The following is a 16212-nucleotide window of genomic DNA, read 5'->3' as shown; positions in this document are numbered from 1 at the left end:
CAAAATCAACCTTTATAAATCCGTAGCCTTTATATATACCAACAATAGTCAAGCTGAGAAAACAGTTAAGGACTCTATTCCATTCACAGTAGTGCCAAAGAAGATGAAATATTTGGGAGTTTATCTAACAAAGGACGTGAAAGATCTCTATAAAGAGAACTATGAAACTCTAAGAAAAGAAATAGCTGAAAATGATAACAAATAGAAAAACATACCATGCTCATGCCTGGGAAGAATCTAAATTGTTAAAATGTCCATACTACCCAAAGCAATATACAATTTTAATGCAATCCCTATTAAAGCTCCACTGTCATACTTTAAAGATCTTGAAAAAATAATAGTGCGTTTTTATATGGAATCAGAAAAAAACCTCAAATAGCCAAGACATTACTCAGAAATAAAAACAAAGCAGGAGGAATCATGCTACCAGACCTCAGACTACACTATAAATTGATAGTGATCAAAAAAGCATGGTACTGGCACAAAAACAGAGAAGTAGATGTCTGGAACAGAATAGAGAACCAAGAGATGAATCCAGCTACTTACTGTTAGTTGATCTTTGAGAAGCCAATTAAAAACATTCAGTGGGGAAAAGATTCCCTATTTAACAAATGGTGCTGGGTGAACTGGCTGGCAACCTGTAGAAGACCGAAACTGGACCCACACCTTTCACCATTAACTAAGATAGACTCTCACTGGATTAAAGATTTAAACTTAAAACACTAAACTATAAAAATACTAGAAGAGAGAGCAGGGAAAACCCTTGAAGAAATCAGTCTGGGCGAGTATTTTATGAGGAGGACCCCCTGGGCAATTGAAGCAACTTCAAAAATACACTACTGGGACCTGATCAAACTAAAAAGCTTCTGCACAGCCAAGAACACAGTAAGTAAAGCAAGCAAACAGCCCTCAGAATGGGAGAAGATATTTGCAGGTTATGTCTCCGACAAAGGTTTAATAACCAGAATCCACAGAGAACTCAAATGTATTAGCAAGAAAAGAACAGGCTTGGCAAGGGACTTGAAGAGAAACTTCTCTGAAGAAGACAGGCGCACGGCCTACAGACATATGAAAAAATGCTCATCATCTTTAATCATCAGAGAAATGCAAATCAAAACTACTTTAAATATCATCTAACTCCAGTAAGATTAGCCCATATCACAAAATCCCGAGACCAGAGATGTTGGCGTGGATGTGGAGAAAAGGGAACACTAATACACTGCTTGTGGGAATGCAAATTAATACATTCCTTTTTGGAAAGATGTTTGGAGAACACTTAGAAATCTAAAAATAGATCTGCCTTCAATCCTATAATTCCTCTACTAGGCATATACCCAGAAGACCAAAAATCACATCATAACAAAGGTATTTGTACCAGAATGTTTATTGCAGCCCAATTCATAATTGCTAAGTCATGGAAAAAGCCCAAGTGCCCATTGATCCACGAATGGATTAATAAATTGTGGTATATGTACACCATGGAATATTATGCAGCCTTAAAGAAAGATGGAGACTTTACCTCTTTCATGTTTACATGGATGGAGCTGGAACATATTCTTCTTAGTAAAGTATCTCAAGAATGGAAGAAAAAGTATCCAATGTATTCAGCCCTACTATGAAACTAATTTATGGCTTTTACATGAAAGCTATAACCCAGTTATATAACCTAAGAATAGGGGGAAGGGGGAGAGGGAAGGGGGAGGATGGGCAGAGGGAGGGTGATTGGTGGGATTACACCTCCCATGCATCTTGCAAGGGTACATGTGAAACTTAGTAAATGTAGAATATAAATGTCTTAACACAATAGCTAAGAAAATGCCAGGAAGGCTATGTTAACCAGTGTGATGAAAATGTGTCAAACGGTCTATAAAACCAGTGTCTGGTGCCCCATGATCGCATTAATGTACACAGCTATGATTTAATAATAAAAATAAAGAAAGAAAGAAAAAAACAAAATGGGAAAGACATTTGTAGGTGAACAAAAATATCTAATAAAATATAAAAGTTTTTCAGAAAATAACAACAAAAAAATAAAATAAAAAAATAAAAAGAAAATAGGAAACATAGCTAGGCATGGTGGTATGTACCTATAGTCCCAGCCACTGCCAGGAGTTGGAGGCTGCAGTGAGCTATGAAGACGCCATTGATGACTCTGTACTCTAGCCTGGGTAACAGAGTGAGACACGGTCTCAAACCCAACAAACAAAAAGATAATACCATAGAGAGGGAATTTCTGTACTGTCGTACTTGGGACTAAGGACAAATTATATGACTGTATGTGTGTGTGTGTGTGTGTTTCTTTTCTTCCCTAAATTATCTGCTTCAATACAAGGGCTCTAGTTTTTCCCACTTTATGATTTTTAATCCTGGTATTGAGTTAAAATGTTACTTATATTACCTTACTTTGAATTATAGATAATTTCTAATAATAGTTGGTAGTGGTGGTAGATGAATGTTGGGATACATTTTTTTCTAAGCCATTTAAAAATGATTTTAAAAGATGAAGTTGTAAAAGTTATTTAATTGAGATTTACGGGCAGCGCCTGTGGCTCAGTGAGCAGGGCGCCAGCCCCATATACTGAGGGTGGCGGGTTCAAACCCAGCCCCGGCCAAAAAAAAAAAAAGCAAATAAATATAAAAAAAAAAAAAAAAAATTGAGATTTACGAGTTAGTATCTGTGAAGTGTGATTGATGTTATTTTTAAAATATTTCTTCTTATAGGTGGTTTTGATGATAATTCCCCTCTGAGTTCAGTTGAGCGGTATGACCCTCGAAGCAACAAGTGGGATTATGTGGCATCACTTACCACTCCCAGGGGTGGAGTGGGGATCGCGACAGTGATGGGCAAGATCTTTGCCGTTGGTGGTCATAATGGCAATGCATACTTGAACACAGTGGAAGCATTTGACCCAGTGCTGAATAGGTAACTTACAGGTTTTCTCTGTGCTTTGCAGTATCTTCCAGTAACAGATTACTTCAGAATGTTAAAATATTGCTAGTTGTAGTTGTTATTACAAAACTTTGGGATATCTTATCTCTTTCTGGAAGCTTGCTGTCTTTCAAAACCAGTCCCACAGTGGGGAGTATTTTTTCTTTGGTTGGTATTTGAAGTAAATCATGCTTTGTTATAAGATAATATTCTTTCCCCTCTATCTTTTCAGGTGGGAGCTTGTCGGATCTGTATCCCACTGCAGAGCTGGAGCGGGAGTGGCTGTGTGTGCCTGTTTAACTAGCCAGATTCGAGATGTGGGTCATGGATCCAATAATGTGGTTGACTGTATGTGATTCAGTTCCAGCCACCACACAGTTCAAGCATATGTGACAGGCAAGAAATAAAATGAAGATTTTGATATGACTACCTTTGAACAGTTTTAACTACAACTAAAGTCTTATTTAAGTGTTAACTGTTGTACAGTAATTAAGTACAACTTTTGGAATGATAGCTGAAGAATTATTAGTAATAAAAATTAAATTTGATAATTCCTGCTTTAGCAAATTATGGAGTATGGAAGGAAGACAGTCTAACTTAAACACCCTGTCTGCTCCAAAAAATGCTTAAAGGAGTACCAAAACTTTGAAATCTTTTTTTGTTTTTAATTTGGATCAATCAAAATGTAATTGTTGAGTTTTACCTTTTCTTTTGCCTAGATAGTGGGTTAACCCTAGGTAGTGGGTTTTTTCCTAGGGGGAGATTAGAACCTGTTCATTAACAGAGACACGTAAGAGACTGCTCCTTTTGAAGATCATTTCTACTAGGTGCTGATTAATTTATGCCTGCTTTTTTTGCCCTAGGTGTCAATTTTTGAATTTATAGAAGTAGAAAAATGTTTAGTCTTTGGAATGCCACTGGCTGCATTTTTAGAAGCTTATAAGAGTGCTGTAAGAAGTCTTTATAGTTTTAGTTTGAATTGCCAGGGTACCAAAGGACCATTCAGAAGAGTCTATAGTTTTATTTTTTTCTTTTAGTTTTATTTTCTTCATCTCATGCAAATTGTCTTTCATAAGAAGCAAAAAGTTAACGAGAGGAAATTTTAGAGACTGTTTTAGATTTGATACTACTCCCATGCCTAATTGAGAGATCTTGAGAAGGTATGGTGCAGATTATGTGACTCTTTAACATAGGGAATCTGAAAAAAACCTTGAATGCTCTTCTTTGATCATTTGATTTTGAACCCAGGATTTATTAACTTTTTATTTGGTTATTTGCCACCATCCTGGTTTTCCTTGCTGTATAGAATTTGGATTTCGTGTTTATTACCAGAATGTGAACCCTTTAGGGACTGCCATTTATTGATTAGTTAAAGTCTATCATTAACCAATAAAGCATAATGTTGGTTAAAAACAGAGAAAGATTGAAACTACTGTTTTTCTCATTATATTTAATTCCTTCTAATATATTTACTGAAATTTAATTGAAAATATTTCTATATATTAATTTGAAGCCAAGATATTGATGCACCTACTGATTTAACAGCTTTTCATGGTTTTAACCAGCATTATAAAATGGCCTATTAAATGTATATATTTTTATAAATATTTATTAAGAACATTAAAATATCGTATTTTATATTTGCTGTGTAGTTTGGAACCTCTCTTCCAGGCCTTCCTAAGTTTTCATTTAGTTATGCCTTAAAACTTACTGTAGATGACTCCTGGTCGGTTATGTTTTATAAGGAAGCTGGGGCAGTGAAAAATGCTTTCCCCATCCATCCAGCCCAGAAGTTCATTGACTGATAGCTCCTACAGTCTCATTACACGGGATCCTGCTTGTCAGTGTAGCAGGGTGGAAAGCCACATTACAAAAGCCAGTATGTCTTGGTTTTGTCAAACCATAAAAAGGAAACATTTTAAGAGGGCTCAGACTGGCAGATAAAAATCTTTAGTGAAGTAGATTTAAACTTTCCCAAATTATGCTATTAATTTTTTTTTCTGCTCTTACCTGTGGGCAGATTCTTAAGTCATTGCTGGATCTGAACCAATGTTCTCTTGTATAACTACAACCATATGTCAGTCAGTTCCCAAAACATTTAACTCTGTAGCACTCACAGGACTGGCTGTAAGTGGCTGGATGTGGAGAGTAGGTCTCAAAACCTGGCTTCAATTGTCCATTTTTCTCATGTCTAATTGAGTTCTGGTATTAGAATGCTTGTTTAGCTATGGTCATTAGTATGTTTATTGTATTTATTTTCAGGGGGGAGGATCTTATTATTATTTCCTGAGATTATTTAAAATGTTTTTTTTTCTTTAACATTTCTGCCTTTGTTATGTGTATAGAGTGGGGGACTATGGGTATTACATTTTCATTACTGGTTTTTATAATAGAGTGGTCCACTAACATACTAAGTTGGAATCCTAGCCATCCATAAAGTGAAGTAAAGGGAACATGTGGTTGTCTCTTACGTGAGGTATGGGCAATCAGAAGGATGGCCGTGAAGGACTGACAATAGTGTGAAAACATGAACAGCAGAATCAGTATGTACAGTCTCTTTAGGACAAAAACTCATTCTTTGAGATATAAAATGAAAATCAGGCTGAAGGAATCATGCAGTTGAAAAATGATTATATTCATAGGAGTAAAGAGATATAATATCCAAATATTCAAACAAGATGGCTACTTTATTGTGACACCTGTCACTTTAACCTCTGATATTAACAGCACCTAGCAAAAAATGATATAAATAGAACTAAAATATTGAAATTGTCAATGGAAAAGAGAAACAGTGGGAACTTGCATATTTCTTGAAGAAATATTTCTAGGTGCTTTTGCGTGATCCTCTCATTTAAACGTAAAAGCCACTGCTTTCTTGTATTGCACTGCCACTTTAGAAACCAGTTACTTGACTTTGGTTTTGACTGATTTCACTGTATTATGTAACTGATTAATTCTAAAATATTTGAATAAACTCTGTACTTCCTCTAAGGAGTGTTCATTCTCTTAATTCCAAAATGAAAAATTTATAATGTTGTTAAATGCCTAGGTAAGGGATTGTTGAAACTGCATAAACTATTCTCAAAAACAGTAAACTTGAGGATTTCCTTTGCTGCTTTTTTCTATATGTCTTGTATGATAAGAAGAGAATGGATTTAAAAACTCATTCATATTTTGTCAGGTAAGAATGTATCTGTGGTTTCTCATACGAGACTTAAAGAAATTATTATCAAGATGTCATTGGCTATGTCTTTTTCCCCTTCATGTGAAATTACAAGTGGCAATAAAACTTCTCTATAATATTTCCTTAAAACTATTTATAAATTTATATTGTAATACTCCAGCAAATCAAAGTAATAAATAATCATATGTACAACCAAGTGCTGATATCAAAGAGTTGGGGTCACATCAGTGCTATTTATTAATACTGCAGGTATCTATTAACCAGAACGTCTTTCTATGTGGTCTTGTAAATTTGCTTCTCTATTTTATTGCTGTAGAATTACATTAAAACTATGTAATTGTTTATTCCCTATCACAACCTACAACCTACAAAATTGTTTTAGTAAGTTGGCTATATTTTTTCCTTATGTAAAAATCTTGTGTACCTGAAAATAGAAAGTTATTTGTTACCCTTAGCAAATTAAAGGTTAACACCAATTGATAGGTAGTTTTGCTAATCTTAAGCAGTTGTCTTTTCACTAATTTCAGATTTGTACTATATAGACTGTGCCTTAAAATAACTGTTGTCCTTCTGAGTAGTAACATAGATGAAGCAGTAGCTTTTTTATAAGCAATGTTGACATTGTTAAAAACTTTCCTGAAACTTACCTTTGAAAATAGCGTGAATGGTTCATTTGTAAGTCATTCAAAAATATTTAGTGTCATCATAGTTGTATGTTAGTTTTGACCAGAATCTGGCCGGGGCAGTGGCTTTACAGCTGGAATCACAGCACTTTGGGAAGCTGAAGTGGGAGGATTGCTTGAGCCCAGGAGACCAGCCTGGACAAGATAGTGAGATTCCATCTCTACAAAAAAATCTTAACTTAATTATGGACCAGTACACTTGATTTGTAAGACTTGATTCAAAATATTTTATGACTAATTTCACAGGTGCAATTTACCCTCAAAGGATTAAGTAGCCACCATGCCTGGCTACTTTTTGTATCTTATTTTTCTCTTTTTATTCACTGGTAAAAGTATTTTCAAAAGTTAAAAGTTCCAAGGGTGGCACCTGTGGCTCAGTGGGTAGGGCACCAGTCCCTTGTACCGAAGTGGCAGGTTCGAACCCGGCCTGGCCAAGCTGCAACAAAAAAATAACCAGGCGTTGTGGTGGGCGCCTATAGTCCCAGCTACAGGCTGAGGCAAGAGACACACCTAAGCCCAGGAGTTGGAAGTTGCTGTGAGCTGTGACGCCACAGTACTCTACCCAGGACGATAGCTTGAGGCTCTGTCTCAAAAAAAAAAAAAAGAAAGAAAAAGAAAAAAATGTTAAAAGTTTCAATGAAAGGTTTCTGAAAATAATCCTTAGCAATAGTTAAGGTCAATGAAAAGAGGTGATGTATAGCCTCATTGAGGTGCAATCTTACTTGAGTGCAAAAATTCTAGAGTGTTTTTGTTAGTTGTTTTTAACAAGTCATTGTTCCATTATTTTAGTGGTTGAAGCTAAATTCAGTCTACTTGAACAAATTCTTTAGAATATAAGGAATTTCTTAAATTTGCATAGTAGTCATGAGGAGTAATAGCTACCATTTTTTTTTTTTTTGGCAGTTTTTTGCTGCAGCAAGGTTTGAACCCACCGCCTCTGGCATATGGGGCCAGCGCCCTACTCCATTGAGCCACAGGTGCCACCCAATAGCTATCATTTTTAAAAATATCATGTGTACCAGACACTTTATCATAACATTTTTGGCCTTTACAATAATTCTGCATTTTACAGTTAAAACAATAGTTTCTTTTTTTTTTTTCAAGAAAATGTTTTGTTCTCTGATGGCTTTTTTTTTTAAGATGGAAAACAATAGTTTCAAAGACATTAACTTGTCCAAGATCCACAACTAATAAGCAATAGACCAGAACTCTTTGTGACTAAAAAACTCAGCTATTCCACCTATACCAATTAGATCTCTGCTTTCACAAGAATATGGCATCTGTACATTTAAGGAAAGATGATTTCCTTTTTCATTGTCTCTTTTAGCAGTCTAAAAGTATTTCTGGTCACTATTTCTATATTTAATATTTGATACATATATAAACATATGTACAAGGGTGTTATGAAGCATAACAATAAAACGCCTGTGTATCCACCAATTAAGAGCTAGCACATATTTATTTATTTATTTTGCAATTTTTTTTTTTTTTTTTTGGCCGGGGCCGGGTTTGAACCCGCCACCTCCAGGATATGGGACCAGTACCCCTACTCCTCGAGCCACAGGCATCACCCGAGCTAGCACATTTTTAGTAGTTTTAACCCTATCTTTGTGTTCCTTCCTAATTCCCAGGCCCAGCTTACCCTTCTCTTCTGAGGGACATTCTCTTGACTCTATCACTTGTTTGATTTTTTCTTTTATTTTTACACATATATCTGTAAGCCATATTTTGTTTGTGAGATTTACAAAAAATAGTATTATACTATATATAGTCTCATGTAATTTGATGTTTTCATTCAACAGATTCAGTTTTACAATGTATGTTGTTGGGTATAGTTTTCACTTTTCCCCCCTTTACAAACAATGCTGAAATGAACATTCATATACAATTTTTGGTGTTCATATCCAAGAGTTTCTTTAGAGTATATGTTTTGCTTTAGAAGCAAAGTTGGTGGTTTATAAGGTCTCACATGTGCCTGATCCACTTTTCTAAAATGTTTGTGCCTACGTTGGTGATACAGTGGTGAGCATAGCTGCTTTCCAGAATGATTGTGAGTTGACAATATGGTTTCTCCTTCACTTGCTATTAAGACTGATTTTTGCCAATCTGGTAGGTATACAATGCTATTTTATTGTGGCTTTAATTTTCATTTTCCTGATTATTAGTAAGTTTAAGAAAAGTTTAATCTATTTTTATGGTAGTCATTGTTTCTTCTGTGAAATATTTCTTGATGTCTTATTTATTTTTCTGTTTTTTTCTCTTATTAAGGGTCCTTCATAATGTTCCAGATACTAATTTTTTTGTTTATCTTTTGTTGCACGTCTTTTCTCAGTGTATGGCTTACCTTTTCACTTTTTTTTGTAAACAAAACATCTTAACTTTAATATATTTAAATGGGAGTCCTTTTTGTCCTCTCTCTCTCTCTCTCTTCTCTTTCTCTTTTTCTGACAGAGTCTCACTCTGTTGCACTGGGTAAAATGCCATGGGCATCATCATAGCTCACAGCAACCTCAATCAAACTCTTGGACTCAAGACATCCTCTTGCTTCAGCCTCCTGATTAGTTGGGACTACAGGCATGTGCACGTGCCTGGCTACTTTTTGTATCGTTATTTTTCTCTTGGCTGGGCACGGTGGCTCATACGTGTGGGTAGATTTCTTGTGCTCAGGAGTTGGGAGACCAGCCTGAGAAAGAACGAGACCCTATCTCTACTAAAAAGAGAAAAACTAGCCAGGCATTATGGCAGGCACCTGTAGTCCCAGCTATAGAGGCAACAGAGTGAGACTATGTCTCAAAAAAAAAAAAAAGTTTTTCTATCCCAAGGTCATAGGTGTTTATAATCTCTTCCAAAATTTAAAAAAAGTCTCATAGTTAAGTCTGTAGTCCACCTGGAATTGATATGCATATCTATGAGATAGATTAAAACATTTATACTTTTTTGCTGTATAGAAAACCAGTTTCCTCTGCTCCATTTATTGACTAATCTATTGTTTCCTCAGAGATTTAGGCTTCAGTGGCAAATTTCCACGTAAGTAAACGTTTATTTGGGGACTTCCTGTTCTTTTCCATTGGTCAGTTTCCTAACCAAGGGCCAAGTGGCATATTAATCACTATAACTTGATTGTATGTCTTGATACATGGTAGGGCAAATATCTCCCCTTTTGTATTTTTCTTAAGGAGTGTTTTGGCTTTTGATTATTTATTTATTTTTTGAGACAGAGTCTCAAGCTGTTGACCTGGGTAGAGTGCTGTGGTGTCACAGCTCACAGCAACCTCAAACTCTTGTGCTTAAGCCATTCTCTTGCCTCAGCCTCCCAAGTAGCTGGGACTACAGGTGCCTGCCACAATGTCTGGCTATTTTTTGGTTGTAGTTGTCATTGTTGTTTGGCAGTCCTGGGCTGGATTCAAACCCGCCAGCTTTGGTGTATGTGGCTGGCGCCAAGCCATGATCTTTTATTTAATATGAGAATCAGTTTGTCTGTTCAGGCCAGGCATGATGGCTTGTGGCTATAATCCCAGCACTTCGGGAGGATGAGGGGGCCAATCCATTTTTAAATCAGATTATTTGCCTTTTTGCTTTTGAGTTGTTTGAATTCCTTATATATTCTGGTTATCAGATGGGTAGTTTGCCAATACTTTCTGCCATTGTGTAAGTTATTTCTTCACTCTTTTTTTTTTTTTTTTTTGTGGTTTTTGGCTGGGGCTGGGTTTGAACCCGCCACCTCCAGCATATGGGACCAGCGCCCTACTCCTTGAGCACAGGCGCTGCCCTCTTCACTCTTTTGATTGTTTCATTTGCTGTGCAGAAGCTTTTTAGCTTCTGATATAATCCTTTTTGTCTATTTTTGTTTTCTTGCCTATGCTTTTGAGGTCTTACCCAGAAAAATCTTTGCCCACACCAATGTCCTGAAGTATTTCCTCAGTATTTTCCACTAGTAGTTTCATAGTTTTTAGCTTTAGAGTTAAGTCTTTACTCCATTTTGATTTTCACATGTGGTGAGAGATAGGGGTCTAGTTTTTTTTTTTTTTGTATGAATATCCATAACCATTTATTTAAAGAGACTGTGTTTTCCCCCAGTGAATGTTCTTGGTGCCTTTGTTAATAACAGTTGAACGTAGAGATATGGATTTATTTGTGAGTTCTCTGTTCTGTTCCATTAGTATGTGTCAGTTTTTAGATCGATACCATGCTGTTTTGCTTACTATAGCTTTGTAGTATATTTTGAAGTCAGGTAGTGTGATGCCTCCAGCTTTGTTCTTTTTGGTAAGTATTGCTTTGATTATTTAGGTAGTTTGGTATCAATTTTAGATTTTTTTTTTTTTTCAGTTTTTGGCCAGGCCTGGGTTTGAACCCACCACTTCCAGTATATGGGGCTGGCACCCCACTCCTTTGAGCCACAGGCACCACCCAATTTTAGAATTAATTTTTCTGTTTCTGTGAGGAATGTCATTGGTGTTTTGATAGGGCTTGCATTAAATCTATAGATTGCTTTTGGAATTACAGTCATTTTAATATTAATTCTTTTAATCCTTGATTGAATGTGGGATGTCTTTCCATTTTTTTTGTGACCTTTAATTTATCAATGTTTTATAGTATTCCTTATAGAGAAAGTTCATCTCTTTGGTTACATTTATTGTCAGTTTTACTGGGGGTTTTTTGTTGTTTGGGTTTTTTTTGCCATTACTACTGTAAATCCATTGCTTTCTTGATTTTTTTTTTCTGCTAGTTTGTTGATGGTGTATAGACACACTGATTTTTTTTTTTTTTTTTGAGACAGAGTCTCAAGCTGTCACCCTAGGTAGAGTGCCATGGCGTCAGCTCACAGCAACCTCAAACTCTTGGGCTTAAGTGATTCTCTTGCCTCAGCCTCCCAAGTAGCTGGGACTACAGGCGCCCACAACAATGCCGGGGCTATTTTTTGGTTGTAGTTGTTATTGTCGTTCGGCAGGCCCAGGCTGGATTCGAACCTGCCAGCTCCGGTGTATGTGCCTGGCACCCTAGCCGCTGAGCTATAGGCACCGAGCTAGAAACACTAATTTTTGGACATTGATTTTTGTATTCTGTGATTTGTTGAACTTGTTTTTCAGTTCTAAGAGTTTTTTGATGGCACTTCTAGGATTTTCTATATAAAAGATTATGTTTACAAACAAGGAATGTTTGATTTCGTTTTTTCCAATTTGGATGCTCTTTATTTTTTTCTCTTGCCTAATTGCTCTGGCTAGGACTTTCTGTTTCTTTTTATTTTGGAGACACTTCAGACATTTTTATATCCTATAGCTAGTAATTCCAGAATCGTGGAGGGGGGTGTGTGTGTGTCTAAATCTGTTTATTGTTACTGTTGAATGTTTCCTTATGGTATGTCATGCTTCCTGTGTTTGGTGATTTTTATCTATATATACTTAGTTGAACCTGTGGGGATCCATCGGTTCTTAATTGGGAAAGTTCTCTATCGGCCAGATTTTACATTTTGTTTCTTCTGGCCAGAGAACAAAACTGACCTGGGACATTTTAGCGCCCTCCTTGACTCCTCTCCTTGGCAGCATGGGTCCAGGATCTACTCTTCCAGTCCCAGGGCTGATAATGGCATTTGTCCTCAGGGTAACCTTGACTTTCCCATTTAAGTACCACTTCTACTCAGGTTCCATCTCCATTGGCCCTTGGACTTTTCCCTGCTCAGTAAAGTATTTAGAAGTATTTCGTTTATAGGTTTAACTAAAAACTCTCAAATAATGGAAGAGCCCTTCAGATGATCTTGTCACTCATAACCTTAGTAGTCATTAAAATTCTACAGGCCAAATAAAATGCAATGTTTTGTCTTAAATAATGTTCACTTATCTTTCTCTTATATGCCAGCATATTTCCCTGTAAATTTTAATATCTTCCTTAGATCATAACAGAATGAGCTTTTTGACCCATATATTATCAGAAACACCTGAAATTTCTCAAGTACATTTAAACTGTAGATCATCAAAGGAACTAACCATAACACTGCTTGTAGATATACTTGTCACTACAGGTGTCTTTCTGAATCAAGTATAAGTTATTTTAGATAATATCAGTTCCTGAGCACATTAATCCCTTCACAAATATGACTCCTGAGTACTGACGGAGAGTCAGAAAATAATTGCATTCTGCCTGAAACTTTACAACCTTTCTTTTTAAGCCAGCGTTTCTGTTTAATGTAACAAATGTAATGGCCTTGGCCAAAGGTAATAAAATTCTTCCCTACCAGAAATACTCCCCCATAAATCTCCTGATTTCCTTCTGTTTGTTTGCAAACAATGACCTTTTTTCTTGTCTGGAAACCAGATCTCGGGACTAAATGACTTGGTAGCAATTTTTATTAGTCTAATACACAGAACTTAAGTTTTGTTTTCATTTTTGTTTCATTTACTAGTACATATTCTAAAGCAGTACTACATCAGGGGGAAGGGGGTTTGGTCAATTTTATTTAGTTGTAATTTGTGTAAAATTCACCTATTGTAAGTGTACAGTTCAGTGATTAATTTTAGAGTTGTGCTAACATCACCATAATCTAGATTTGGAACGTTTTTGTCAACCTCCCCTCCCCCCCAATTCTCATGCACCCTTCTGCAGTCCCTTCCTGCCACTAATCTGCTTTCTGTGAATTTATCTTTTCTAAGTATGTCCTATAAATTGAATCATACTGTAAAGTCTTTTGCATCTGGATTCCTTCACTAAGCATATTTTTGAGGTTCACCTCATCCATATTGTATTTTTATTGCAGGATAATATTCATCATACGCACATACCACATTTTGCCCATTTACCAGTCACAGTCGTTTGGATTGTTTTCAGTTGTTGGCTATTAGACGTGATGCCATGAATGTTCATGAACATCTTAATGTGAGCATGTGTTTTCATTTATTTTTGGATAGGTTCATGTGAGAGGAATTGCTGGGGTTTATGGTAACCTGACTTTAACTTTTAAGAAACTGCAGGTTGTTATCCACAGTAGCAGTACCATACTATGTTTCCCCCAGAGAGTACCAAGTTTCCAGTTTCTCTTCCTCCTAACACTTAGTATTACCTTTTTCTTTAATTATATCCGTTTTACTAGTGTGAAATATTGTTATTGTGGTTAAATCAATGTACAGTCCCTTTTAAAACAGCTTTTTCCTGAAGGAAATGGTTGCCCTCTAGTGGCTCATTCTGCACATTACACTTGGGAAATGGGCACTAATGAAAAATCTGAAGTTCAAAGTTGGCTTCCTAAGATGTACGTTCATTTCACTGTGTCTCCATTTTATAGCACACTGAACGCAATTTGAGCTAAGTTTTAAGATGTTTTCCTTATTTTATTTTTTTCAAAGTCTCAAAAAATAGATAATATTTATAAATAAAAATAGAAGATAATTTCAAAAACAGATCATGCCAAATCTTATAGACAATAGGAAAAGAAGTACTTCAAATTCATTCTTCATCTGGATATGGAAAAAAAAAACTAAAATGTTTTCCTCATTACCACTATTAATAATGTTCAGGAGTTGGGCTGTTAGCCATGGCTTTCACACAATCCCAGGAGGTATAGTATAGTCAAAACAGTTTTGTGCTTCGGACCTCATCCACTTTATGCACTAAAGTCTTTTGGTATAAATGAGAGTTTACACCTGTGAAGTGGCTGATGCCTACAAAGGGGAGGAAAAAGCTAGAGATGTTGTTATCCTTTCAAACCATAGCCAGAGGAATAATTTTTACTAGTGGAATGAATACAGATTCTTCTTAATGCACACACAAATGGAGTGTCTGTGGCTCATTGGTATTTTCAGGTCACACTTTGTAATTATGCCTATAGAGAGTTGTAAAACTTTAGGAGAAGGGGTCTTGCCTGCACTAGAGCTCTGCTGGAAGGTGAGAACGCTGCATGTTTAAAAAAAATAGTGAAAAGGTTGAACTAAGGAAACTGACCAGGGATTTACTGATTTAAAGAATGTGTATTTGTTTGGGCAGCGCCTGTGGCTCAAAGGGGTAGGGCGCTGGTCCCATATGCCGGAGGTGGCGGGTTCAAACCCAGCCCCGGCCAAAAACCACAAAAAAAAAAAAAAAAAAAGAATGTGTATTTGTAAGTAAGGAAAGATGTGGCTTCAGGAAATTAAGGCAGCAGAACCGAACATCTAATGACTTAATGTAAGAACCTGTAAGTTTTTTACTTAAAGGATCTCACAAGTGATGTCACATTTTGTTTTAGAAAGTGAGGAGAATGTATATACATGAAATTTTTGTAAGCTCTTGTTCCTTGCCTTTCCAAGTTACCTAATAATGCATTTTACTGTCCTAGCACGTCTGTACTTGTATGTATTTCCATACACATTTCAGTGTATACGTCCACAAATCCTTAGACACAGAACAGTGGACAGAGGCTGAGGGATTGGATTGCCCGTGGTTGATTTCCTGCTCCAGTCAAACGGAGGTAAGGAGGAAGGAAAAGCAGGCCTTCGTGTGACCTTTGGTGCTCAGTAATTCTTACATATATATGGTCCAATCCATTTGTTTTCTTTTTCCTATACAACCAATCCACTACCAGTTGGGGTGGGTGAAGGGGTATAAAGGTTAGGAGATAGTTTATTCAACTTCAGAGTAAGTGTTGGATATGAGGGGCAAAACTTGGAATATGTTGGGGTTAAAATGTTTAAACATCAGAACCTATAAAATGTTGCCACAATGAATATTGCTTTTTAAAGAGTTAATGTAGAGATTTTGAACTTAACTCTTGTGATGCTGTCATCATTGTGAAAATAATGTAGATATTCTCTAATGGGGGCAATTTTTATCTTCTGACTTCTGAAAATATGTGTTTTGGAGCCAAGTCTGATGAGTTACTTATGTGGACACTGTTGCTTAACCCTTCCCAGAAAAACAACCATAAAATTAGTAGGGTATATGTATGCTTGCCCATAGTTTTGAAGGCAGTTTTTGTTGTTTGTTTTGTTTTGGTTTTGAGGCAGAGTCTCATTCTGTTGCTCCATGCTAGAGAGTGCTATGGGCTCAGGCAATCCTATTGAGTAGCTGGGACTACAGGTACCCTCCACCATGCCCAGCTAGTTTTTCTATTTTTAGTGGAGACTGGGTATTGCTCTTGCTCAGGCTAGTTTTGAACTTCTGAGCTCAGGAGATCCAACTGCCTTGGCCTCCCAGAATGCTAGGATTAATATTACTTTGGTATTTGATTAAGCTTTTATTAAATAATATACATCCTATTACAAATTTTTAAAAACCTGTCAATTTTAGCAGTCACTAGAAGTGCATTAATGTCTTAACTAGAGCTGGTAGATAAGAGAAAATCTCCAGGGCAACATGTTAAGCAACATGGACAGGGTAATTCCCCACCGTGCTGGTCACTGGAAGAGTTTCCAGTGACTGCAGGGTCTCAGGACTTCCTTCTCAAACTCCAGTTT

The 16212-nt window shown here is 36.4% G+C and overlaps 1 protein-coding gene across 2 annotated transcripts in view; it reads left to right on the top strand.

Annotated features, from left to right (window-relative positions):
- Positions 1-7122, top strand: part of KLHL8 (kelch like family member 8) — a 53259-nt gene extending 46137 nt beyond the window's left edge. For both annotated transcript variants that reach the window (XM_053602232.1, XM_053602160.1), the window contains exons 10-11: positions 2722-2923; positions 3162-7122. In XM_053602232.1, coding sequence (XP_053458207.1) covers positions 2722-2923; positions 3162-3285 — 326 coding nt within the window. In that variant the 3' untranslated portion in view covers positions 3286-7122. The remainder of the gene's footprint in view (positions 1-2721; positions 2924-3161) is intronic.
- The last annotated feature ends 9090 nt before the right edge of the window (positions 7123-16212 follow it).

This window comes from Nycticebus coucang, chromosome 1 (genome assembly GCF_027406575.1).
Source record: "Nycticebus coucang isolate mNycCou1 chromosome 1, mNycCou1.pri, whole genome shotgun sequence".
Lineage (NCBI taxonomy): Eukaryota > Metazoa > Chordata > Mammalia > Primates > Lorisidae > Nycticebus > Nycticebus coucang.
This window is presented reverse-complemented; position numbering and strand designations above follow the sequence as displayed.